Below are 26,038 nucleotides of genomic sequence, written 5' to 3'. Positions count from 1 at the left end.
GAAATCAGAGAAGGGGTAGAGTCCGTGTAATACAGAGTCAAAGTCCCATTGAGACCCAGCTGAGACAAGGGGTCCCAGATCTCAGTCAAGGAGAAATCCGAAGTCAGGAGGACCTAAATTTGAATCCTGGCTGTGTGACTCTGGGCAGGTCACTTAACCCCAAGTGCCTAAGGAAAAAGCAAGAGCGGTCATAGTGACTCTCGGGCAGAGCCTCCCCTGGCCCTTGGAAGCCCAGCTCCTACGCCAGGCTCCCTGAGGGTCTGCCTCTGGCCTTCGGGACTCTGCAGCCTGTCAAAAGCCAGACGCAGGCAAGGGAGTTTCTTGTTTTGAGTTTCTTATGTAACTAAATCCGTGTAAAAATTTCCAGCTTCTCCCTGTGGGATCTCCGTGAGAAGGGCCCAGGAGGGCAGGGTGGAGAGCGCAGCTTCAACGTGGCCCTGGCTCTTGCCGCCTGGTGACCTTGGGGCAGTCGCTGTCTGTCCCTCACTCTTGGCCGGCAGAAGGGCAGCCGTTCATCCCCGAGGACCTCACTGCCATTCAGGAGGCCCCGGCCCTTTCCCAGCCACATTTAGCAGAGGTCCCAGCCCAGGCGCCAGCTCCTAGGATGCGAGTCCCAGACGGCTGCTGTCTGATTGAGCCGCTCCATTTTCCACCGGGATTGTAAAAGTGTGCTTTGGACTCCCTCTGGCATCAGGCTGAGGTCATAGAACACAAGCAAGCTGGGAACGCTCGGCAGCTGGCCGGTGTCTGGCAGGCCCGGGGAGGGGGGCAGCTGCAGCAGAGGGAGTTCTGTCTCCTCCCCAGTGAGCGTGGGCCCGCCAGGCCCGGGAGCCTAGTCTGGGCCCAGTCCTCGCTCCGGCCGGGGCGGCTCCATCTGAGGCTCCATGGCAACGCGCACCAAAGCTGGGCTCTCGCAGCCGGCCATTTGTTACGAATCCGTCAACAGGGAGGCGATGGAGGACCTTTTTCTGCTGTTTAAATCTTGTTTTTAGTCCCCTGTCCTAAGCTGACAGTCAACCCCAAAGCACTGAAACCCAGGAGGCCTCTGGGAACTTGCCAGCGTTTCTTTTCAAGAAATTCTCCTCTTTCTGCCTTTGTCTCTGTCCCTCTCCCCTTCCTTTTCTCCCCCTCCCTCTGTCTCTTCTCTTCCCACCCTCCTCTCCTCACCTCTCTCTCTGTCTCTCTCTCTCTCTGACTGCCTCTGTCTCTAACTCTCTCCCTTATTCTCTCTCTTGTTCTTTCTTTGTTCAATCTCTCCTTTCCTTTCTCTGTCTCTCATTTTGTCTGTCTCTGTCTCTCTCCTTGTCTCTCCCTCCTTCCCTCCTTCTCTCTCTCTCTCTCTCTCTCTCTCTCTCTCTCTCTCTCTCTCTGTCTCTCTCCCCCCCTCTTCCCCCTCTGTCGGACTCTCTCTCTTTCTCTCTTTCTCTCTCCCTCCCTCTCTCTCTGTCTCTGTCTCTCTTCCTCCTTCCCTCCTTCTCTCTGTCTCTCTGTCTCTCTCTGTCTCTCTCTCTCCCCTCCCCTCTCTCCCCCCGTCTCTTTCTGTCTCTGTCTCTCTCTTTCTCTCTCTCTCTCTCTGTCTCTGTCCATCTGTCTCTGTCTTTGTCTCTCTGTCTCTCTCTCTGTCTCTGTCTCTCTTTCTCTCTCTCTCTCTCACACACACACATACATTCTTTCTCTCTTGTTCTTTCTGTCCTTTCCTTTCTCTCTGTATGTGTCTCTTTCTCTATCTCTGTCTCTCTCATACACATATTCTTTCTCATTCATTTTCTCTGTCTCTGTGTATCTGTCTCTGTATCTCTGTCTCTGTCTCTGTCTCTCTCCCTCCCTCTCTCCCTCTCCTCAATGTTTATTAAGTTTGGAGAATCAAAGACTTATGATTCCACATAGAAAGTGGAAGATGAAGCTGGTGTGGAGAGTAACCTGTCCAGGATATGTTTGGCCCTAGGTCCTCTGACTATGGCAAGGAGAACCTAAAAAGCTGCCTTAATGCACTTATTAGGGAATGGCAACACAAAAGGATGCTCTCTCAGACCCCCTACTATTCTGGTTCCTCAGTTTTTCTCATTCCAATGACTTCCTTCTCTACCCCTCCCTCAACTACACTCAGAGAGCTCACAGCCTTGCTGTGGTCATCACATAAAGTTCTTCCCCTTCCACATTCACAAATTCTTAAGTTCCTTGATCATATCATTATTTCCTATAATTCTACCTCTCTCTATTCCTTTTTTACTCCTCCAAAGCTATAATTTTTATGAAAATTTATAAATTTTATAAATTTACACCCCAAAATTTTTCCTAGCACCCCCCGAACCATTCCTCACATAAATCTTTTATTTATTTATTGAAATTGTCCCCCCAATTTCATGTCAAGAAAATTTTTAGCGTTCATTTTTACCAGATTTTGAATTCCAACTTTTTCTCCCTCCTTCCCCTCTTCTCTTTCAAAGACAGTAGGTACTTTAATTTAGCTCAATGGTTTTCAAACTTTTGTTTTCAGTATCTTTAGCCTATTAAAAATGATTGAGGATCTCTCCAAAGCGTTTTTGTTTATCTGGGTTATATTTATAGACATTTACCATATTGGAAATAAAAACTATTTTTGAATTTGTAGACCCTCTAAAAGGGTTTCAGAGATCCCCAGAACTCTCTAGACCATACTTTGAGAACCACTGATTTAACTTATATGTGTGCTATCCTGTAAAACATATTTCTATAGTAATTAAACTTGTGCGAGAAGAAATAGGTCAATATAAAAAAGCCACGAGAAAGCATAAAATAAGTAAAAAGAGTATTCTTTGATTTGCATTCAGAATCTACCAGTTCTTTATCTGCTTGTGGACAGCATTTTCCTTCCCGAGTCCTTTGTACCTGTCTTGGATCATTGGGTTGCTAAAAGCTGAGTCTTTCACATTTCATTATCTCTCAGTGTTGCTGACGGTACGTGCAATGTTTTGCTGGTTCCGCTGCTTTCACTCTGCATCGCATCACACAAGTCTCTCTAAACTTCTCTGTCTCTGGCCCATGGGGCATTTCTTACGGAATGGGGATTTTCCAATGCAGTTATGGACCACGATTTCTTTAGCTATTCTATGGCTTCTTGACAATCAAAAAAAGCACTGCCATCAATATTTTGGGGCATAGGGGGACTTTCTCTTTATCAACGGCCTCCTTGGGATGTAAGGTCAGCATGGAATCTTGGGGTCCAAGTGTGGGTGTTTGGAATCACTATGCTCTCCTCTGCTCTTGCACAAAGAACCTCCCTGCCACAAGGACATCCGACTCCCCCATTCTCCGTGGTGGCTGCACCAGCTGTTCACCCTTCTCCTAGTGCCTCCTGGCTGCCCTCCTCCCGCCCTCCTCGATGATGATCTCACCTAATATCGACCTAAAACACTGAGGCCATTCACTAAGAACTCTTTCTTCTCCCTTTCTCCCATCACGTCACCGACACCAATTTCCTCCCTTACTTCTGTCTCACATGAGGTTGTGGCCAACCTTCCTAGAGCACCCTCTCCATCTTATACCCCCCACTTCTCCTCATCTTTAATCTCTCCATCTATTAGCTCTTTTCTCGCTTCCTACGTCTCCCCATCCTTATAAAATCCTCCCTTTACCCCCTTCCCTGCTACCATTTATCTCTCTCCTCCCCTTCTCAGCTACATTCCTTGCAAAAACCACCTACTGGGTGCCTCCTCTCACAGAATTCTAAACTCCCAGCTGTAGTTCAGTTGAAAATCCCCTCTGAAGTTAACAGTGCTCTCCTCCTGACGAAGCCAGTCAGGCAAACCGCAGCCAGGCTGCCGAAGACCTTCGCCTGTTAGTGGCGCAATAATTGTGCATTACTCAATGGGGAGCCAAGGAAAGCTGTGGAACAGAGGGGTGACTTGGGACTGGAGGATAAAGGTGTGTTCATTCACCACAGGAGCAGGAAGACACCCAACAGTGGGGTGGAGGGAGGATTCAGTGTTGTCCAAAACTCAACGGCATGTCCTGCTCAGCTGGCCAGTCTGTAACCAAGGACAGTGCTGGGGAAGAGCCACAGGTGAGAAGGACTGTGGGCCATAAAGAGCCAGGGTTAAGAACTGCTCCTTCCTCGAGGCCGCTGCCTACTAAAACAACAGCTCCCTGATACAGCAAACCATCTCCCACTTTGTATTTGTGTCTTCCCTATATGAGGTGTTATATAGTGAACATAAGAGTTCTTCTTTCCTTCTTCCTTTTCTTTTTTCCTTCCTTTTCCTTCTTTTTCTTTCATCCTTCCTTTTTTCTTTCTCTTTCCCTGCCTTTTTCTCTTTTACTTCATTTCCCTGTTTCCCTTCTTTTTTTCTTCTTCCTCTCTCTCTTTCTCTCTCCCTTCTTTTTCCTTCTTCCTCTTTTTATTCTTTTTTTGTCTGTTTCTCTTTCTTTGTCTCTCTTCTTTTTTCTTCTCCCTCCCCTTTCTCCTCCTTCTTCCCTTTCTTTCTGTGTGTCTGTGTCCCTTCTTTTGTCCTTCTTCCTCTCTCTTTCTTCCTTTTCCTTTCTCTCTCTGTCTCTGTTTCTCTCTCCTCCCCTCTATGGGTGTCTCTTTTGTCTTTCTGTTTCTTTCTCTCTTTTATTCTGTCTCTTTCTCTGTCTCTGCTTCTCTCTCACGCGCAGACACACAAAACAGAGACAGTGGTTGGAGAAAAAGGACAGCTAGGCTTTATAAAAAAAAACAAAAACAAACCAAAACAATCAAACATTCAGTGGTTTGACAACAATTGTGAAACTTTAACTTTTCCCCCTCGATGAAGGCTTGGGTTTGAGAGTCGGGCAGTGGATGTGTGTGCAGCACAACGATCCCTCCCCCTTTGAGAACCAGTTCACAGCCAGAGACCTTCCACACTCTTTGCATTTAGTCTTCTTGGGGGGAGCAACACTCACCTAAGATTCCTTGTTCCCCCTTGGCTTTTCTTCAGCCCCAGTGCCCCCTCCCACTTAATTTTGGATGTCTCTTCTACATTTTGTAGCCCCCAACTGCTGGTCACTCATTCCTCTTCTTTGTGAAAGCCCAGGGAATGATGCTGGGGTTCATTAACTGAAGCCTGATCAGCCTGGGGGAGGAAGGATTCCCAAAGTCCCTTCTCTACAGAGAAGTCCACGTAGCTTTTAAAATTCTTAAACAAATGGAGTTATTTTTTAATCCCACAAGAGAAAAGCTTCACAATTGCCAACGGAGAGGCTTTCTTCAGAAGAGTGACCAGCTGTTCTGTCTCCCTGGAGCACACAACCAGCTGTTCTGTCTCCCCGAAGCACAGAAAATGGCTTACTAGAGAGCAGAGAGAAGTTAATGGGTAACTTCTAACTGCATGGAAGTGGGGAGCTTGGTGCTCGGAGGAGAAAGCTGAGGGGGGGATGCTTTTGGCCATTGCCAGGCCCCACGTTTCCCGAATCAAACCACCCTCTTCAGAGAATCTCTCCCCTCCCATGCTGTTCCTGTCTCTGGGAACTGGGCCCATGGGGAACTGAATCTGCAAGCCCATCCCACCCTAATCATTCGCCTCTGGCTTTTGAAGCCCAAGTGCAGGCCTGGAGCTCATCATCCTGTCTTCTGTGCTCTGACTCATGTTCCAGCCAACTCCAGTCTTCTAAGAACCGTAGTACCCCGGGGCAGTCTCCCTCCCAGCCTCCTGTCCATCCCTTTGATGGAGATGCCGTCCCTGCCTTTGTCCAGAGCTTTGATGGAAACGTTCAGCCAGCCAGTCAGGAAACATTCCTTGAGTTGACTCCCAGCGGAGGGCCACAGCTGGATCTTGGGGCACCCCACTAGAAACCTCCTCCCAGGGGGAGGCTGGGTCTGGCCACCCAAAGCTGTTTCAGGTCCCCCTGATGATTTCCTCTCTGCTCACCAGAGGCCTTGTGAAATGCTTCCTCAAAATCCAGTTAAGTGCCATCTTCAGCCAGGAAGCCAGTAAAGCTATGGAGGGAATAGAGATGATGAGTTTAGTCTGCCCTCCCCTGCCTGCCTTCCCCTGCCTGCCCTCCCGTGCCCAGTGGAACCTTCTTCAACTTCAGGAAATCTGCTTCTTTCCCCAAATGTTCAGGAACCATCACTTGCCTGGTTAGGCAGAGGGAAGGTGCTGACGGAGGAGCTGGGGGGTCAGGAAGACATGGGGAACTATTGAGAAGGATGCAATTGCACAAGTGATGGGGTGTGGGAGGCAAAGATGGCCTGGGAGGCTGGAGGTGATGGAACCCCCACGGGGAAGCCAGGCAGAGGCACATTTTGGGGTACGGTGATTGGGGAGTTGGAGGTGCTGGAGGACATCAGGGAGGGAGTTGCAGGGCTGCTGTTTGAGAGAAGGTGGGCTGAGGTACAACTGTGGAAGCCATCTACACAAGCTGCTCAGCAGATCCATCAGAGGTAGGAGGAGAAAGGCTTAAGGAGATGGAAGAAAGAAGAGGGGGATGCAGGGAAAGGGACCCAGGATGCGGGGGATGATGGGAGCATCTTCCTTCTCCTGACAGGGAGTCCCACAGAAATGGGATCCCCAAGGAAGGAAAGCAGAGGGGGCCCAAGGCCAAGTTCAGAATCTCCTGCTTGTTTGTGTGCATGGAGCACGCGCTCTGTGACAGGCTTGTGAACAATTACTAGGCAAACATGGGGGCCAGCTGTTCCCCATTACCCAGGCTGGTGGGAAGGCTGGGGGCTGGATCTCAGTCAGGGGCTTAGATGAGGTTGTGCTGTGGAGAATTCCCTGGCTCTGTCTGAGATGCATTAAAGACAGAGACCAGCTTGCTCAGCCAGGTCGTGGAGCCCTCGTCCCCAGGGCCCTGAAACAGAAATGACGTCCTCCTGAGTTTGAGTGGGGGGCTAGGATGGGAGCCGGGAACAGCTTTGGTTCCTCCCTTTAGATTGCCCTTGGTCCATCTATCTTGCTGCAGTTCAATCCCTGACTGGTCCTGGGCCCCTCCCAGAACTATCCCCTCACTCTCGGTACCAAGGGTCCCTTCTGCCCCCTTCTCTTCCCCTTCCCCCTCCATGTCACTACCCATTTTATATCTCAAGGACTAATTTCTCCATCATGCAGTTTATCCAACTTCACCCTCTGGGACTTCGGGGCTGCCTCTGACCAGAGAACCCAGTGGGTCTACAGCTGGCTTTGATTGCTTTTCTTCCCAGTTCTTGTGCCTTCTTCATGGAGGAAGAACGTGGGTTCCCTTTCTAAAGGCTCCAGCTCCTCACAGACCGATATGGGCCTGGCTGGGCTCCCATGAGGGCTAAGTCAGCAGAAGTGGAGCACGGACTATGGAAAGGACCCGATCTCTGGGTGGGCACACCGGGGAGGTGGGTAATCCAGCACCGCTTGGTCCAGTGCTGGGACATAGTAGGTGCCCAACAGAGCCCTATCAACTGACTGACTACCTAGTCATAGATTTAAGGCTGGCAGGGACGTGGGAAACTGTCTGGGCCACAGTCTCATCTGACAGACGAGGAAACTGAGCTTCAGAAAATGAAAGGTCACTGGGATCTCTGGCTTTCTCATCTGTGGAGGGATTTGAGCACCTTCCGCTCAGGCTTGTCATGAGGAAAGTGCTTTTTCTAACACTTAATGCTCACCAGATGAGAGTCGTGATGATGAGGTGAGAAGCTGGGACCTGGAAGTCAGGGACCTTCTCGGGAACTCGGGGCAAGCCTCAGTTTCCCCATCTGTAAAATGAGGCGTTTTGACTTGCTGCCCTTTAGGACCTTAGCTCTTGGGTGAGAAGGGATTTCAGAATTCCATTGCAGGGAGATGCCTCCTCCTGCATGTCCCTACCAGGTCATCCTCCTGGAGTAGGAACTTGGCAAGCTCCGAGATGCCTGTCACTTCTCTCCAGCCTTTCAGGGAAGACGGGACTACCACATGTTCACTCCTTCTCAAAGGGGTTTGGGCAGGGAGGGTGACTGCCCCCCCCCCCGGTCACTAGCTGGGGCAGCAGAGGGAAGGGAAGGCAGAGAAGGACTCTGCTCCCCCCCAGCTGTGTGCCAGGGTGGGGCTCTGTTCTCCCCCAGCTGTGTGCCCAGGTGGGTCTCCGTTCTCCCCCAGCTGTGTGCCCGGGTGGGGCTCCGCTTCCCCCCCCCCCCCAGCTATGTGCCCGCGGTAGGGTTCACTTCCCCCCAGCTGTGTTCCCGCGGTGGGGTTCCACTTCCTCCCGGCTGTGTGCCCAGGGTGGGGCCCTGCTTCCCCAAAGCTGTGTGCTGAGCCCTGGAGTGATCTTCTCTGCTTCTTCGGGAGAACAGACATAAAGTGCTCTGCAAACCTTAAAAGCATGCAACGAGGCTGCTCTGATGGAGCATTTTCAGTTTCCTGCGAGGCTCTGCAATTACATCTCGGGTTGTCAAGAAAATGATCCCATCCCACACCCCCTCCCCCAACGTGTTAATTAGGCCCCCTCTTTGCCCATGAGCCTGTTCCCTCCCCTCCAGGTGCTGCCATTGCTAGGGTATGTACTGGTTGTTGACCCAAACCTAAGAGAGAGCCCTATGTGCTCAGAGGTCAGGGGTTCGGGGCTGAGGGTCAGTTATCAGCTATTCCACTTTCAGGAAGGAGAGATGAAAGAGTAAGAGAGAGGAACAGAGATGATGAAAGAGAGAGGGGGAGGGAGAAAGAAGGGGAAAGAGACAGACGGGGAGAGAGAGACAGAGAAAGAATAAGAGTCAGAGACAGAGAAGGCACGAGACAGGCACAGAGATAGGATGAGACAGGGAGAGGAGAGAGAGGCACACACACATTCAGAAAGCATAAAAGAGACAGCATGAGACAGGAAGAAGTGAGAAAGGATGAGAGACACAGATGGGCAGGGAGAGCAGAGACAGAGAAAAACAAAGAATGAGGCAGGGAGAAGAGAGACAGTGACACACACAGAGAATGAGAGACAGAGAGACAAAGAAAGGATGAGAGACAGATGGACAGGAAAAGGAGAGAGACAGAGAGAGAATGAAAAGGAGAAAGAATCAGAGATACAAGGAGAACAGAGACAGAGACACACACGGAGAGAGAGAATGAGAGAGAGAGACAGATAAAGAAAGGATGAGACAGAAGATAAGAGAAAGATGGACAGGGAGAGGAGACAGAGACAGAGACCAGAGATAGAGAGAGACAGGAAGAATGAAAGAGACAGAATGAAAAAGAGAGAAAGGATGAGACGGATGGATAGGGAGAGGAGAGAGACACCGAGAGACAAAGAATGAAAGAGAAAAAGGTTGAGAGAGACTGAGAAAAGACAGACACACAAAGAATGAGAGAGAGCGAGACAGAAGATGAGAGACCGTCAGAGATAGAAGAGACAGAGAATGAGAGACAGAGAAGAAGGGAGGGAGAGGAAAGGGGAAGGGGAAAGAGACACACACAGAGACAGAAAGAGCCACCATCGCCTGCTGATCTGGGATAAGATGAGGTCGTGCCCCCCTAGTGCCCGCACTTGGGGGGCTGATAAGCCGCGGCCAGATAAGTCGAATGCAGAACAATGCCCGCGATAAGTGGCTTTGAAGGGGACAAAGTGCAGACAAGGAAAGACCTTGTCTAAGTGGGGGGAGGGAGCGCTCGGGGCGGGGGCCGGGGGAGGGAGCGGGCTCCCCATGCCGGGAAGTCCCCCGCGGCAGGCTGGGCCGCGTCTCGGAGGCCGGTCCCGGAGGCTGGCAGCGCGAAGGCCGTTTGCGAAGCCTCTCGGCCTGCCAGGAGTGAGGGGGAGTGAGGGGGGCTTTGGAGCAATCCGGCCGAGGCCCCCTCCCCTCCCCACTTTTAGAAAGCAGGGAGAGGGAAGGGGAGGGACGCTGGCTCAGGGAGGGAAGGGGCGCAAAGGGCAGCCAGAGAGACTGAGGCACCCAGCGGAGACCGCGCCGCCAAGAGAGAGTTTTGTTTTTAAAGAACCCCGAAACGGGGGCAGAACGAGACGGATGGAGCCAGAAATCCGGCCGGGAGCGGCCTGCTGCAATTAGTCCGGGGCTCGGCCCGCCCCCGGCCCGCCCCGCCCCCAGCCGGCCCTGCCCGCCCCCTCCCCATCGCGGGCTCCCCCCAGCCCAGGCTGGGCTCCGGCCAGAGCGCTTCCAGGCGGGATAATTGAAAGGAGCTGGGCTGGTCGCTCTTCGGGACAGAGCCAGGCGGGCGGCCCGGGACCGTGGCACCCCCGCGCCCTCCCCCGCGCCCATCCAAGTGGCACACTCCCCACGTGGCCCCGCACCCCCGCTCGCTGACCCTCCGCGGCCCCCGCGTCCGAGGGAAGGAGCCGGGCCGCCGCTGCCCCCGGACGCCTTTGTGCGCGCAGGGGTTCGCCCCCGTCCCCGTGTCCCGGGCCCATGGAGCCGGCCTGGACGCCGCGGCCGCTGGCGCTGCTGGCCCTCGTCACGCTGCTGGCCCTCGCCACGCTGCTGGCCGCCAGAGGTAAGGAGCCGGGGCGGGCTGGGGGGCTGGGGGCCGGGGCGGCGCCGGGGAGCGCGGGCTCCTCACCTCCCCTTCTCCGGCCCCTGGGGGCTCCCCTTTCTCCGAAGTTCTGGCAGCCCTCCTCCAACCTCCGCTCCCCGCTTCCGTGCGGTCTCCGTCCCGTTGGGTCCCGGCTTCCTGCCCTGCCCCGGGGGGCTCCGGGGCCATTGGCCCGAGCCACGGACGCCCCCAGGTGCCTAAGGCTTTCCGGCCTGGTCTGCGCGCCGCCCCCCCTCGCCTCCCGCCCGCATCGCCCGCCGTCCCCACTGGCTCTCTCCCCACCTTGCTCGGAGCTTCCCCTCACCTGGGAGACCTCGCGCATATCGTTCCCGGTTCCGGGCCTCGGTTTCCCCATCTGTCAAAAGGGAGCTGAACTGGGCGATTTCAGGCCGCCCCACCCCCACCCATCTTCCAAACTCTCTTCTTCCACCTCGGCACCCACCCTTCCCAGTGCCCAGGCTGTCCCCCGGCCCAGAGAGCCATTGGCCGGGCCCCTTCTCCCGCCCTCCCCTCTGCTCTAAGTCCCGTTAGGGAGGAGGGAGCAGCTCCTGGGGGGGGGGGGTCCTGCTTGCTGCGGCCCAGCTCTAATCTACAGAAGCCCTTCCTAGCTTTGTTATTAAAACAATTAAAGCCAGAAACCAGAACCGTTCCTGGGGAGGGGCTGGCAGAGTGCAGAGGAAGGGGGAGGGTCTTAGAGTCTGGGGGACAGAGCACATGGTTTCTTTCCCCTTCCCGCAGGCAACCTGGCAGGATCTCCTTCCTTACTGGGGGGTCGGGAAGGGGCCTGGGGCACGGGTGGCGCTTCACTTCCAGACTCTTGTGTTTCTGATCTGCAAAATGGGCCAGCAATGCTTCCAGAATTTGGGATTGGGAGGCTTGTGGAAAGGGAGGCTTCAGGAGGGATGCTCTCTGTCAGAGCACTTGGAAACAGCCAGCCCCAGCCGGGCCTGGCGAGCTCTGGGAGCCCTGGATTGCCTAGAATGCAGTCCCTGAGGTCGTTTGTCCGGTTCTGGGGCCGGGGCTGGGTGAGAGCCGTGATTGGCCCCCCACCTGCAGGGAAGAGAAGACCCAGCACCTCGGAGTGCTTGGCTCAGGGTACGCGCCTTCTCGGGCAGCCCAAGGAGGTGAGGCAGGGCCCAGGGGCCGGAGGCCTAGGGACAAAGAAAAGGGGAGCCTGGGAACAGGCAGGGCCTCCATTTGCCTCCCTGGAGGCAGAGCTGGATACCTGCTTGTTGAAGGTTCTGCTTCACACACAAGTCGGACAGCCTCCCCTGTTCCTGCCCCTTTCTGGGCCTCAGTTTCCACACCTGTAAGAGGGAAGGGCTGGACGCTGTGGCCTCCAGGGCCCCTTTCAGCTCTGTCACCAGTTTTTAGAAATTCAGCTGGGTAGCCCGGGCAGCCGAGGGCACTGTGCTGGGCTCCTGGCAGTGGGCAGTGGCTTCCGCCCTCTGGCACGGCTTGCTGGGTCTGGCTGCGGGAGAAATGGGTCACGGAGTAGGTGCCGGCCCCTTCCCCCAGCCCAGGCTTCTCACCAGTCAGAGGCCTGACCTCCAGGCTGACTGGGAGCTCCCCCCAAGGTCAGGCCTCTTCTCCCCACCCTGGAGTCTTCCATTTATGGCCTGTGGGGGTGTTTCTCCCCAACCATACCGGGAACAGCGATTAGGCAAGCCCAGAGGAGCAGGCAGCAGGGATCCCAGAGTCCCAAAGCCCAACTGTCAGCAATCGATTTTTGTCACGTGTTTACATAACCTTGCAAGGGGCAGTCAAAGTCCCCCTGCCCCCGATCCCCAGAGCCTCCCAGCTCTGTCAGGTCAAGGCTTCGAGGCCGGGCCGGGCCCAGCCGAGTCCTAAGAGTCCGAGGGAGTCCCAGGAGGGGCCTGGCTCGGCCTTGGGGGATGACGGAGGATGGGATCGAGGCGCAATGGTCAGTGTCCTCCTCGGTGACCCAGGATTAATAAAGATACCTCTGAACTGGGGAGCCTTTTCTGGAGATTTCTGGACCCTCTGAGTTCACTGGCTGGCAGAGAGGAGGCTGGGACTGGAACCCTGATTCCACTGCTGGTGACAGGGGTGCTGGGAGGCTCCCTGGCCTGGCGGTGGGGAGATGACTCACTGGGGCCGGGGTCCTCGGACCCGGCTTCAAAACCCATCTCTCCCCTTTACTATGGCCCGTATGGCCTCCTTGCCCAATGCTCTAATTACTATGCAGGGCTATCGGCCCTCCCCTTCCGAGTCTGAGGCCCAGACTCTGAATTCTGGTTCTGCTCCCTACCGGTGGGAGCCCGGCCGAGCCGCTTTCTCACCCCGAGCCAGTTTCCTCCTCTGTAAGTTATGGGGAGGTGGTCCCGGCCTAGATTTCTGGCTCTAGATCTTAGCCCCTGGCCCTCAGGGACCTGGCTCAGTGCTGTCAAACACTGATGGAAGGAAGGCCTGTGGTGCAGCGTTGGGCAGCCTGGGAGGAACTGGGGGCACCAGACAGCTCCTGCCCTCGGGCCTCTACGGTGAGCCCGGCAGTGGGTGTTACCTGTACCAGAAGCAACCTCTGAGGGTAGGGGATGGTCTGGGGGGGCGGCTGCTCCCAGATGGAAGGACCCTTCTGGGGGGGCGGCCATGGAGGCCACCCAAGGACAGGGAAGGGCCGGTGCTTTGGGAGAGCCGAGAGCTGTACAGTCCGGCCTCCGCCTGAACGGGAGAAACACTGTAAGTGCAGTGGTCAGCCAGCCTTCTCCCAAGCCCCTGGGAGGGACGGCCCATCACGCCCCTCGGGAAACTCTCCAAGCCCTGGTTGGGAAGGCAGCCTGGCCCCGGGGGAAGAACACAGCGCCATTCTGGGGGGAATCCAAATCCTGCCCCAATGCCCTGTGGCCTTGGCCACCACTGCGTCTCCCCGACCTCACTTGAAACGAAGGGCTTGACCTGGACGGCTGCTGAGCTGCATCCCAAGTTCTATGCAGACTCCTGCGGCCTCGGGTCTGAAGGGCCCCTTTAGAGTGCCCGCGTACATACGGCCGGTAGTGAGGCGACAGCACGGCTCCCCGCATTCTGCCTGGCCCCCCTTTCTCGGGACTCGCCGCCCCTCTGGGATCACATCACGCAGAATCCCAACAAGATAAATACTTTGGTAAGACCGTCCCCCTGTGGCGCCGTCTCCTCTCATTCCTCTTGGGAATGGGATCGTCTGAAGGCGGGCAGAGAGAGCGGAGCCCAGGCTCGGGGGGTTTGGAGAGTGGGTGGTCAAGGGCTGCCTGGGGTTCTGGGCTGCCACATTCCTTCTGGCCGTCTAGAAGAATTTATGGCTCCGAAAATGCTCCGTAACATGATCTGGGCAAGGCAGAGCGCATCAGGGCTGAAAGAAAGCAGCTGGCCACCGAGCGATAGTATCGTGGGTGGGGCCGAGAGCTCCCCGGGGCCTTGGAAGGCCGGGTCTGAGCGCCTCCGTCCCCATTTTACAGGGGTGGAAACCAAGGCCCAGAAAAACTCCCCCATTCCCTTAGCTCCTAAGACTCAGGGCTAGGGGCTTTCCAGGTCCTGTTCCAACACCCCCTTGGTGTTCAGAATCTTGGTGAGAGGGGGGAGTGACTGGGATGTCCATCAGCTTGGCCAGGCAGAAACAGCAGCAGGGCCTGGTGAGTGCCACCTCCCTGAGGCTGCGGGAGATGGCACGGAGGGCATGGGGCAGGTTTGGGGGTTTAGGGCCTTCCTGTGCCTTATGTTCTCCGAGCTTAGTGATGTGATTAGAGAGAGCAGGAAAGGGAAGTGGGAGAAAGAACAAAGGCAGAGGATTTTACTAGGAAACATGTGGTGGCTGTCAGCCCTTGAGGCAGCACGGAGTGCTCCCTACCCACCCCCAGCCCCAGCCCCAGTCCCAGCCCCATCAAGGCTTATTTAAGGGAGGCAGGCAGGCGGCTTGTGGCTTGGGTCTGGGTGTTTTGGGGTGGGGGCAGCGCCAGCTGCATGACCTTGGACAAATGACTTTGTGCTGGAGGGCAGGGCAGGGGCAGAGGGTTTCCAGATCTGGCCCTCCCACCGCAGGACTCCCCTCTGCTTCGTGAAATCTTTCTGGGGATCTTTCGGGTCGGCAGAAGCGTGACTTGTTCTGCATTAATGGTCCAGGGACACCAATGGACCAGGGTGGATGTTCCTTGGGCAGGCAAGACTTCAGATGCCCAGAATCTATTTGCCTAGTTTGATGGATCTTTTGGCCTAGTTGATCCATCTGTTTGATGGATCTGTTTGATCCATTTTGAAAGGGATTTTTTCTCATTCATACAAGATTACTCAGTAATCACCGGGCATCAGCAGTGGGAACGGCTGTTGGGAGGCAGCAGGGAGCTGTCTGGCGGACAGGGGGCTTAGGAAGAGGGCAGCGGTCGGTGTATGATGCTCAGTGCCCATCTATGGTTGGCAGCCCTCTGTTCTAGCATCTAGAAAAGGAGCAGAGAGAGGCGATCACCTTTGAAAAGTCTTTGTGAGACTCAGAGCTTCATTCTTATGTGGTGTTCAGGGCCTCAGGGTGGGGTGGTGAGCAGAACCCCAAATCTGGAGGCAGATTTAGTGTCGAATCCCTGTTCTCTTCCTTAGGGCAAACCATTCCCTTCCTCTGGACCTCAGTTTCCCCATCTGTCAAAAGGGGGAGCTGGACTAGGTAATCCCAAAGACTTTCCAGGGAAGACAACCTTGAAGGACAGAGAGAGGTTCATGTGGCTCACCTGCCTGACACTGCCCCTCTGCCCCCGCTTTGTGCTTTCCCACCGGGACCCCTGGCAGCCGGCAGGAGTCCTCCAGCTCCCCCCGGCCTTGAGAGCAGGACCCTTTGCTCCTAAGAAGAACAAATTTTTGTTCTTAAAGTTCTATTGATTTCTTAACAAGGGGCTTCCCAAGAAGAAAGGGAGCAGGAGAGGGGAAGGTTGTTCATTCATTCAGCAAACCTTGGTCAGGCGCGAGTGAGGCAGACCGCTGGGCTCAGGAACACAGGGGCGAGAGTGAAGGCGGCCGCCCTCCTAGGGCTTCCATTCCTCGGTCCGGGCGCCCTGGGGCTCCCCGGGCTCCATACCTGCCCTCTTCTGCCCACGGGCTTCCGGAGCCTGCTCGGGAGCGCTGCCCTCCTCCCAGTATCCCCAAGTCCGGTGCTGTCTCTCTGCCCGGTCCCGCTCTCTGAAAGGCGGCCCAGCCTGGGGCTAGCGAGCCAGCCCTCCTGAGTGACAGGGGACAGAGCCCCGGCAGCCCCGCATTTGGCTGTGCTCCCGAGCCCCCTCTTGGGGCCTCAGCTTTCCGATCTGCGCTTGGATCGGGCCGAGGGCTCGGGCCGGGGAAGTTGAGGCCCAGAGAAGGGTTTGGCCGAGGTCACGGGCCGGTCAGAACCGGATCTGAGCCCAGATGCGCTGTCCTGCCGAGCCGGAGGGCGGAGCTTGGACTGGGTGGTCCCGGGGCCCCTGGGAGGATTCCCTGCCGCCAGTGAGCAGAGCGGCTCCGAGGCCGCCCGAGCGCCAGAGGGGTCTCCTCCTTCTTGGCCGCTCTAGAAAGGGCCGGGCTTTTGGTCGGGCTCCAGGGCCTGGGGCGGCGCAGGGGGAGGGGAGGAGGCTTAGATGTCCCTCCGAGAGGTTTTGTTTGGAGCAGACCAAGCACGATTTCAGCGGGGATGGGCCGGGCCGGCTGCGGCCCAAGGGGGAGGGTCTGTGGCTGAGCTCACGGTCTGGGGGCTGCTCTGTCTCCTCCGCCCCCAGGGCGAGCCAGCCCAGCTCTGTCCGCTGCCCCTGGGGATGGGACGGGACCTGGGGGGGGGGCCTTCATTGTCCACCTGCCCAGACTGAGGACTTCCCCCAAAGCCTCCTTGACCATCCTATGGAGGGGAAGGGGGTTGGATCCCTGCCGGAGTGCAGAGTCTTGCGCCCACCGGACCGGGACCCTCGGGGAAGCCCCATCTCCTTCCCCGGGATGGCGATGAAGGGCCTTCTCCCTTTGGGGGTTTATTTGATTCTAAAGTTGGGCCCTTCAGGTTTTCAGGGGCTCTCCTGGGTCCTGTAAGTGGGGGTCCAGACCTCCCCTGCACGTGTCCGGTGAGCTGACAGAGTGCTGGGTGGGTCCAAAGCCTTCCTCCGACACGTTCTGGCAAGCCTCAGTTTCCCTGCCTGTGAATTAGAGCTGACGTAGGCAGAGGACCGTGATGGGGCTCACGGGAGGTGATGGACACCCGTGGACATGTATGTATCCGGGGGTCTCCCCACCACCAACCACTAGGCTCTGTGGGGGTGGGCTCCTAGTGGCCGGAGAGCCCAGCCCGGGTCTCGGCCCCTCTGCGGTCCTGCGGACAAGCTCTCCCGCCTTGGAGGCGCGTTCTCTCCTCCTGGGGCTGAGGGAGCCCTAAGTCCACCCTCCCGGCCGTCTCCATGGGGCTTCGTGGCCCTTCTCCAGCTGTGGAGACCACCTGGCCCTGCAGGGCAGCCAGCAAAGAGACCCAGGAGCTTCCTGTTTGCTTCTTTCCCGCTCAGAGGTCTGTCCCGCGGTGCCTGAAGCCACAAATGATCAAAGGGCCGGGAATCCTTTATAAAGGAGCCAGGAAGCTCAAGCTCTCCTCACACTGGGGTGTCGCCTCCTCCTGCAGCTGGTCTGAGACCCCTGCCTGGCCCCCAAGGAGGCCCCAATCAGCCTGGGGTCAGGGGAGGCCCCCCCCAAGCTCCTCCTGGTGGGGGCTCCTCAAGGCCCTCTCAGAGCTTCTCCCAGGCCCCTCTGCAGCCCCCGCTGCAGCCCCCTCTGAAGCCCCCTCTGCACGCTGTCCTCAGTGCCTGCTGGACTCCCGTCTCAGGAAGGGCCTTCGTCCATCTGGATCACCCCCAACTGTCTGAAATGAGCCCAGGAGGGAAGGACCTCACCAGCCCTTACGGGAGGAATCGGCTCCTTCCCAGGAGGGATGGCATCATTCTTTGTTCTTGGATTCCCAGCACTGGCCAGTGCCTGGCCCTCAGTAGGTGCTTCATAAGTGCCTGGCCCCCAGTAGGTGCTTCCTCAGTGCCTGGCCCCTAGTAGGTGCTTCCTCAGTGCCTGGCCCCTAGTAGGTGCTTCCTCAGTGCCTGGCCCCTAGTAGGTGCTTCCTCAGTGCCTGGCCCCTAGTAGGTGCTTCATCAGTGCCTGGTCCTTAGTAGGTGTTTTATTAGCACTTGGTGATTGATTCTATTCTGTGATCCTTTCCAGATCTCAGTTTCCTCCAGTGTAAAATAATAACAGGACCTGCCTCCCAGGCCATTGTGAGGCTCCAAGGAGATAAGAGCTGAAAAGTGCCTGGTACACAGTAGGTGTTATATAAATGCCTTCCCCCAGTAGAACAGGAAGGAGGTAGATCTGTTCCCTGTCTAGGCTCTCCACCTTCCCAGATGTTGTCCATAGTACAACTTCTTCCTGGAGTGTTTTGCGGCTCTTCCCGCAGAAGAGAGAGAAAATAGCAATTAGTCACGTTTCACATGTATAAGGTACTTGGGGCCTGCCTCCCCCCCCTCCCCAGGCTGGCTGGCTCAGGACCAGCTTTGAGGCTCGGCCAGCTCCCCGTGCAGGACAAAAAAGGCTGAGCCAGACTGTGGGGCACTTGTGTCCGGTATATGCCCCACGTTCTCACTGTTCCTTTGTGGGCCGGGTCGCCCTCCCCAGGAGGGCAGCAGGAGGGGAGAGGCTTCCCAAACCCCTTCCCTAAGGCCGCTGTCCCCAGCCACCACCTCCAGGCCCAGGGCCCTGCTGCTTCCCTCCCCTGGCCCAGCGGGCTTCCCGCAAGCTTAATCCGGGGGCTGCTGGCTGAGGGCAGGAAGCCTGGAAAGGCCCCTCTGCAGCTCCTGCAGGCCTCTGAAGGGCCTTAGGCTCCCCCAAGCCCAGGCCGTGGGAGGGAGGCTCATTCCCAGATGTTTGCCATTTGGCTAAGCTGGGAACAAGTCCTGGAGGAGCAGATGGGCTATCTGGGACTCGCCCGGCCATTCATCATCCTGGGCCGCATGGAGACTGCGTGATCTCCTGGGGCTGCGGCTGGGGGCGGGGAGGCGGTCAGAGTGCTTCTGCAGACTCCCTGCCTGGTACTGCCAGGGTGCTGGCACGGGGGAAGGGCACCCATCAGGGAGCTGGGGAGGAGAAGTCGGGAAAGGAGGCAGCGGAGGCTGGAACATCCTCGGGCTGCCTGGGGGAGGGAGGAGGCAGGGAGGCTGGAACACCCTCAGGCTGTCTGGTCTGAGCGCTCACAGTCCCCTCAGAGGGTGGTGGGTGGAGGTGTCTCCAGGGTAGGAAGGATGTAAGAAAGCCTTTGTAGGGGGCAGCTAATCACTTCCCAGAGCTTCTGTCCCCTCATCTGTAAAATGGGTCTCTGAAGTCCCACCTGGCTCTGGGGCAAATCCCACATGGCCAGCCCTGCGAAGGGAGTGTCACGGGGATCATTATCCCCAGTTTACAGTTGAGTAAACCGAGGCAGAGTGGAGTGACTTGCCCAGATTTGGGGTCTTTCTGACTCCGCGGAGCCACCTGCTGCAAACCCCCTAACAGGTCAGACCCCTGGACAGCGAGCTGCTTGCTCATCACTTCTCTGTCAGGGTGAGCAGCCGCTTCATCATGGAGTCCTGGGTGGCCCTCGGGCTGAGCAGACTCTTTCAGGGACTTTTTCAGGGCGCTATGTCAGGCGGGGGCCCCACCGGTGGTCCCTCCTCCAGGGGGACCGGACGCGGGAGCAGTCGCTGGTGGAGAGGGGAACCTGGTGCTGGAGGGTGGAGTGTGGACCCACCGGGACACGGCTCTGGCTTCTGCACGGGGGACTCCAGGCCCAAACTCAGCTGCGTGTTGTGGGGACGGCCGCTCTGCTCCTTCTGCCTCAATCACTTTTGCCCTAGCTCTGTTCCTTAACTGGGTCTGCCTCAGTTTCCCCCCTGTAAAATGGGGCTAATGGCACCTACTTCACGGGTTGTTGGGCAGCGCTAGTGAGATCATGTTCGTGGACAGTATGTTTCACACCTTAAAACCTCCAAGAAATGTCAGCCTCTTGTCAAGATAAACGCGGGTCTTTAGATCTGGGCCATTGGTCTCTGTCCTTGGTACTGCCCCGGTCCATCCTCCCCCCCCCCCCACTCATGTACATACACATGTGTGCGTATACTTGTAACAGAGGGTATGGGGGCTTCCTTATGGAGCCTGAGAATGGCTTGGAGCGGGGACGCAGGGCGGAGGGTCAGCCACAGCCCTGTGGGGGACACGGAGCCACAAGCCCCAGGCTGCAGGTCCGGGCTCCCGGTGGGCCCTGGGCCGTGGGCCATCACTGTGACTGCGCCCCAGTCCCCCGACCCCCCGCTCCCTCTGCGGGTGGGTCTCCTGATAGCACTGGCCCCAGCCGGCGGCAGGAGGGCTGCGTGATCGAGGCAGGATTCCGAAAGAGCTTGGCAGGCCAGAATTAACCAGCTGGAATTTAAGAGGGATTATTAGATTATTGCAAAGTCCTCTGCTTGGGTTACACAAGGCAGTCTGCAGGGAAGCGCTTCAGGGCGGGGGCAGAAAGGGTCCTGGGAGAGGAGAGCCGTGGGAGGAAGTCCAGGGCACCCTTGCCATTGTGCAGATGAGCTCTGGCAGAGCCCTCTGTGACCGAGGAAGAGCAGGCTGGGCGGGGTGGGCTCAGGGGCCCGGGGGCAGGGGAGGTAGGAAGCCCACACGTCTGGTTGCCAAAAAGTTAATGGAATGTTTGGCCACATTAACAGAAGCCCAGCCCTTAGCAAAGGGGAAGAGCCCGGCCCCCTCTGCCTTGGGCTGGCGGTCCCCGCGGTCCTGGGTGCCATCCGGGGACTGCATTGTAGCAAGTACAGGGGTCGGCACCAGGTCCCTGGAGGAAAATGCCAGCAAGAGAAGACTTGGGGTAGGGGGGAGAGGGGATCGCTGCTCCCCGCTCTTTCTTCAGGGAGCATCCAGACCACGGTCACTGAGGGGCAGGTTTCAGCGCAATGTAAAGGATGCCCTTCTTTTAAAAATAATTTATAATTAATAATACAATAATTATCATATTGAAAGTTTTTGCTATTTTGCAACAAACAGATGTTATAAATACAAAGAGAAAAAGAAGATTGTATATGAAACTTTAAATTTCATTATTTACAATCTATTAAAATGAGTGTGTGTACATGTCTATACACAATTTGTATATGTACACATATATGTATACACACACATATATTCCATTAAGCACGTTATTTCCAAACAGTCTTGACTGTGTGTGTTGGCCCTGAATTGCTGGTCTCTTCTGTGTTTCCCTTAAATGTTTCATTGATATTTTCTTCCCCCTTTTTGGCATTGCTTTAACTACCCGCACCCTTCTCTCCCACCGATCCTTCATGCTTTCCCCATACTCCTTTCCAACAAGTTATCCCAGTCAAACAAAAAATATTCTCTCCATTGGCCACGTTTGAAAGTATGTTAACTCTGAGCCAATTTATACAATTTATTGTGTAATCATCATCTTGATCCTTCCCGCTTCAGTCTTCCTTCCCTTTTATCATTTTTATAGCGTGGTCGAGTCTTCCATTACATTCCATAATTGGTTTAACCGTTTCTCAACCGATGGGTAAACTCTTGGTTTCCAGTTCTTCCCCTACCAAAAAGAGCTACGCTAGAGATTTCCACACAGATGGAGTCCTTTCCCTCTTCCTCTTTCTGCTCCTGTAACCCACTTCCTGTGCTGATTTCCCTTCCTCTTTCTTCTCTAAATCTGTGTCCCCCTATGAAGTCTTCCTTCTCTGGATCAGAACCTCCTTCAGCCCTTTCTTTGTTCGGGAGTTTTTGACACATCCTCCCCCCCATCATGAGATTGTGTGTATTGGGGCCATCTGAATTGGGGTCTTACAATAGCCAAAATAATAAGAGCTTGCACCAATATCATGCCACGTGTTGTGCTTACAAAGAACAATAACCCTGGGAGGTAGGTACTGTGATTATTCTTATTTATGGATCAGGAAGCAGGCAAAGGTCAGTGACTCGCTCACCAGGCCGGGAAGTAATTGAGGATGGACTTGAACCTCACTGGTTTTCATTCCCAAATGATGCTGTGTGACCCCCACGGAGGTTGATGAGCAGAGAGGGCGGCAGTGAAAGAGTCATGGGCTTTGGTCCCTCTCCAGTCGAAGTTAGATGGGGTAGAGATACGGAGTCCATCTCCCTGAGGGTCTGGCGTTGGCCCCTTTGTTTGTCTCATCCATCGGGTCCAAGGAACATTTGCTAAAAGGTTAGTCACTGTGTTGGCTTTGGCCTTGGAAGCAGTAAACAAAGTTCGGTGCTGAACCAACATGTGTTCTGCATCAATGACTGGGCTGGGATCAACCTGTCCTCCCACCCTCACATAGCATTTGTTGATAATTTGGAAAAAGGAAAGCTATTCTCCTCAGAACGACATCCCGGCGCTACCCATTTGAATTCAGGTTGCTAACTGGGCCTGCCTTGTGCCGGGTCCTGGGCTGGAAGCGTGGGGTTGAGTAAGAAGTTGGGCTTTTATGACAATGAGCGGCTTGGGGGTCACTCCAAACTCGCATCTCCTCAGACAGCCTGCAGCATCTCCTCTTCTTCTTCATCCCATTGTATTCTGCATCTGAAGCCCCGGGCCCAGAGAGATGTCCCTATGGACCCGGGTAACAAACCCTCTCTCCAGTTACTTCCACAGTCTGGGTACCGTATGGTAATTTTCATCCACTTTGTTTTTTCAGTGTGGACAGTTAGATCAATGTGATGAGGATTTGTACCAGAGGGAACATCACTGGTTTTTTATATTGTGGGGTCATTCTTAACTAGATCCTTTTTGTTGATGATCCCAGAGGTCTGTCCCCAGCTTGCCCTTCCCCTCCCTGGGCTGTTCTCTGTAAAAAGAGACTTGAGTCTGGATCCTGATCATGAAGGAGTCAGAAGGGAGATGGAAGCCACTGTCTCTTTACAGAGAAGGAAACTGGGGTCCCAGGCAGGGAAGTGGTTCACCTTAGAGGGAGTAGGTAACAAAGGTGGGATTGGAAAGCAGCTGCCACGGGCCCGGATCAGCAACAGCAACTGGCTCTCTCTCACCTTCCCAGTTGTGACGTCCCAGAGCTTCTCAAAGTAATGTAGCTGAGGTGGGGTCCTTGCTGGGCTGGTGGGAGTGTGGGACTTGGAGGCAAAGCTCTGGGATTCTCTTGGGATGGAGGCAGCCCACCTCATGGCCCTGCTCTCCAGGGAGCTGTCCTCTGTCCTAAGATGCCCACCACAGGTCCTGCCCAAGACTAGCCCCAACGGTAACAAGGCTCTATTCCAAAGAAGGTTGCCAACCACCACCATGCAGGGATTGTCCCAACTTGGCCTCTGAAAAGTCATTCATTAGTAAGAAAATGTCACGCTGATTCTGTTCCAACCTCGGAAGGGCCCACTGCGAGAACGGTCAGTTCCCAGAAACCCCCAGCAGGCGCATAACCTGTGGGAGCTCGCTCTGGATTCCTACATCAGCTGTCTGGGGTCTGTGCCAAGAAGAAGGGTAAATAAGGCAGATTGGGGGTGGAGGCTAGCAGCTGAGGACGGCCAGGAGCAGAGGGAAGGGCACCAGGTTTGGAGATAGGGACCACGGCTGGCCTGGGACACCTTGGCATGTGCCCAAGAGATTACGAAGGTAGGGCTGGTTTGAAAAGGGCCCGGGTACCTGCCAACAGAATGGTGTGAATTGGGCGGGCGTCATTTGTCCCTAAAGGCCATCTGTTTCCTTTTATCTTTTCTTCCCTACCCCTGATGTGTGAGGGATTGGAGCCCCTGCCCTAGCAGGGTCAGCAGAGGGAGCTGGGGAGCTTGCATATGTTTGGCAGGGAATAGGGGTCTTGGGGTGGCTGGGGCCTCTGGTTTTTGGTCTCTCTATTGGCTGGAGTAAGTGTGCATCAGGGTCCAACTAGCGTGTGATGAGTGTGGCCCCAAGAGCCAGTCCCCAGCGTGCTTCTCAGGGACAGCAGCGTGGAGCGTTTCACTTCCCATCTGTAGAAGTGGGAATGAAATCTGACCCTACCCAAATGTCCACAGAGGCTCCTTATCCCCTCTAAGGTAAAATACAGAATCCGACCAGGGGCTGGTGTTCAAGTTCCTCCTCAAATGAGTAGATATAACTGGGAACTGGCTGAACAAGTTGTGGTACATGAAGATAATGGAATATTATTGTTCTATAAAAATGATGAACTAGCCGATTTTAGAAAGATCTGGGAAGATTTACACAAACTGACATCGAGCAAAACAAGCAGAACAAGGAATACATTGTGCACAGTAACAGCAAGAATGGACCATTGTCAAGTATGAAAGACTTGGTTCTTCTCAATGGTCCAGTGATCCAAAACAATCCCGGTAGATTTGGACAAAAAAATTGCAATCTGTATCCAGAAAAAGAACTATAGAGACTGAATATAAATCGACACATGCTATGTTCACTTCTTTTTTCTGTTTTTTTAATTTCTCCCATGGTTTTTCCTTTTGTTCTGATTTTTCTTTCCTAACCTGATTTATAAAGCATTGTGTATTAAAAATAAGTAAAAAAGAAAATAAATAAACTTTGTTTTAATAGAAAAATGAAAATAAATACAAAAGAAAAAATAAATTTTGTTTTAATAGAAAAATGAAAATAAATACAAAAGAAAAAATAAATAAACTTTGTTTTAATAGAAAAAATGAAAATAAATACAAAAGGAAAAAAAAAGAATAAACTTTGTTTTAATAGAAAAAAGGAAAGTTCCTCCATCCTGAACTTTTTTATTTTAATTCCCTGTAGACCTTAGTGTGTGCTCCATTTCAAGCTAAGATGCCTTCTCATTACTCTCAGCACAGCATCCTCCCAGTGTGGAACATGCTTCCATAGAGACTTGCCCTTTGGCTCCTTTGCTGGGACTTTCAAAGGTCTTTCTTGACCTGTCTCTCCACCAGCTCCAGATTATAGATTGGTGCTATCTTTTACCCGAAAAGTTTTTATGTCACTTTGAGTTGCATTTTCATTCTTCCCAAAGAACGTAAGCTCCTCGAGGGCAGGGACCTTTTCTTTTTGAAGGATTTTTACTTCTTTTTTCTAATTTTAAGAATTTTAATTTAAAATTTGAGTTTCAAATTCTATTCCTTCTCTACCTATTCCTCCCTGAGATGGTGTGCAATCAGATGTTATACTTGTGCAATTATGTAAACTATTTCCCTATTAGTCGTTTTATATAAGAAGACTTGAACAAAAGAAAAAAATAAAGAGAAAAATAGCGATACTGAAGGTAGATAGTATGCCTTATCATTAGTCCTTTAGGATTCTCTTAGATCATTGTATTGTTGGGACTAGCTCAGTAATTCACAGTTTTTCACTGTAAAAATAATACATTTCATCTGTCAATGGGTACAGTGTTTTCCTGGTTCTGTTCATTTTACCATGCATCGATTCATGGAAGTCTTTCCAGGTTTTTCTAAAATCATCCTGTTTGTCATTTCTTATAGCACCATAATATTCTATTACATTCATATACCACAACTTGTTGAGCCGTTCCCCAATGGTGAGCATCCCTTTGATGTCCAATTCTTGGCTACCACAAAAAGAGCTGCTATATTTTTTATAAATAGGTCCTTTTCCCTTTTGGGGGGGTCTTTGGGATGTAGAGCTAGCAGTGATGTTGCAAGATCAATTTTTGAGGAGAGCAGGGACATTTTAAAATAACCATGGAAAACAGTCTAAGAAGATATTAAGGGATAGCCTCCTGCATTAGTGAGGGGACTCCCCTCCCTGAGGACATCACCCATCTTCCAAAGGTAGATGCCCCCTCTCCTGTGCTCATCGCCGTGGATGTTCCCAAGTAGCAGAATGCTAAAAGCCTCCCCTGCTTTCCCCTTCCCTGCAGTGACTGCAGATGTTCTGCTGGAAGACTGCTGCACCGATGGACATAGGCTGGCCACCCAGAAACGAGACTGCTCCCTACCCTACGCTTCCGAATCCAAGGAATGCAGGTATACTGCAGCCCACTCTGCTCGGGGGGTGAGGGCACTGCAGCCCAGACCAAAGCTCCCTTCCTGGCCCACCAGGTGGTGGCCTACAGGGATAGCTCTCTCCTCTTCTCCCCCCCCACACCCCCCCAGAGTGTAAGCTCCTGGATCTTTGTCATTGCATCCTCAGCACCTAGGACAGTGCTCGGCACCCACAGGTAAAGGCTTCCTGAGGGACCAAGGGACACAAGGCAGCACAATGATCGTTATGCTGGAAGATCTAGTAGAATTACAGATTTATGGAAAATAAACTTAGGAAAGAGGGAGATTTCTCAGGGGCCTTCTTTCCCGCCCCCCCCCCCCTTTACCTGCCCCAGAGCAGGAGGCACAAGCACCCGATTCTCCGGGGCTTCCTAAGAGACTCTGGGGTGGAGAAGGTTCCTCCCGCTGCAGTTCCCTTGGCCACCCTTTCCACGTTTCATTGTACCGACTCTGAGGAAAGTCTGCTGGGCCCTAACCCTGAGCAAGGAGGCTGAAATCTGAATTTAACAAATTCTTGAGGAGTCAGAGGAGGAGTAAGCCAAAGGCGAGAAAAACAGGAAATGTGGATTATTGGGATGTTGGAAGATCAAATGGTTATGCTTCAAAGACCATCAGATAAGGGGGGCCAGCTGGAACTGAGGATT

At 54.2% G+C, this 26,038-nt stretch overlaps 1 protein-coding gene and 2 long non-coding RNA genes across 5 annotated transcripts in view; 1 reads left to right on the top strand and 2 right to left on the bottom strand.

Annotated features, from left to right (window-relative positions):
* Positions 1 to 4,663: 4,663 nt before the first annotated feature.
* On the bottom strand, positions 4,664 to 11,452 carry LOC111721017. Of its 2 annotated transcripts, XR_004229829.1 has the most exons (6): positions 11,187 to 11,452; positions 10,726 to 10,776; positions 7,779 to 8,262; positions 7,580 to 7,669; positions 6,645 to 6,792; positions 4,664 to 5,935 (listed from the first exon to the last, which is right to left on the bottom strand). It is a non-coding gene; the product is annotated as an uncharacterized LOC111721017 (long non-coding RNA). The 2 variants fall into 2 exon arrangements; XR_004229828.1 differs by having other exon boundaries at positions 10,726 to 11,452.
* Positions 9,768 to 26,038, top strand: part of LOC100924842 (fibulin-1) — a 41,570-nt gene continuing 25,299 nt past the window's right edge. The window contains exons 1-2 of one of the 2 annotated variants that reach the window (XM_031940353.1): positions 9,768 to 10,382; positions 25,271 to 25,376. In XM_031940353.1, coding sequence (XP_031796213.1) covers positions 10,298 to 10,382; positions 25,271 to 25,376 — 191 coding nt within the window. In that variant the 5' untranslated portion in view covers positions 9,768 to 10,297. Of the gene's footprint in view, positions 10,383 to 22,974; positions 23,041 to 25,270; positions 25,377 to 26,038 lie in introns of those variants that run through there. The other variant, XM_031940354.1, reaches the window with a different exon arrangement.
* On the bottom strand, positions 13,684 to 19,225 carry LOC116419581. The gene is made up of 3 exons (XR_004229830.1): positions 15,350 to 19,225; positions 15,131 to 15,240; positions 13,684 to 14,845 (listed from the first exon to the last, which is right to left on the bottom strand). It is a non-coding gene; the product is annotated as an uncharacterized LOC116419581 (long non-coding RNA).

The sequence above is a fragment of the Sarcophilus harrisii genome, chromosome 5, assembly GCF_902635505.1.
Source record: "Sarcophilus harrisii chromosome 5, mSarHar1.11, whole genome shotgun sequence".
Taxonomy (NCBI): Eukaryota; Metazoa; Chordata; class Mammalia; order Dasyuromorphia; family Dasyuridae; genus Sarcophilus; species Sarcophilus harrisii.
Note: the sequence above shows the minus strand (reverse complement) of the source record. Positions and strands in the feature narration are given on the sequence as shown.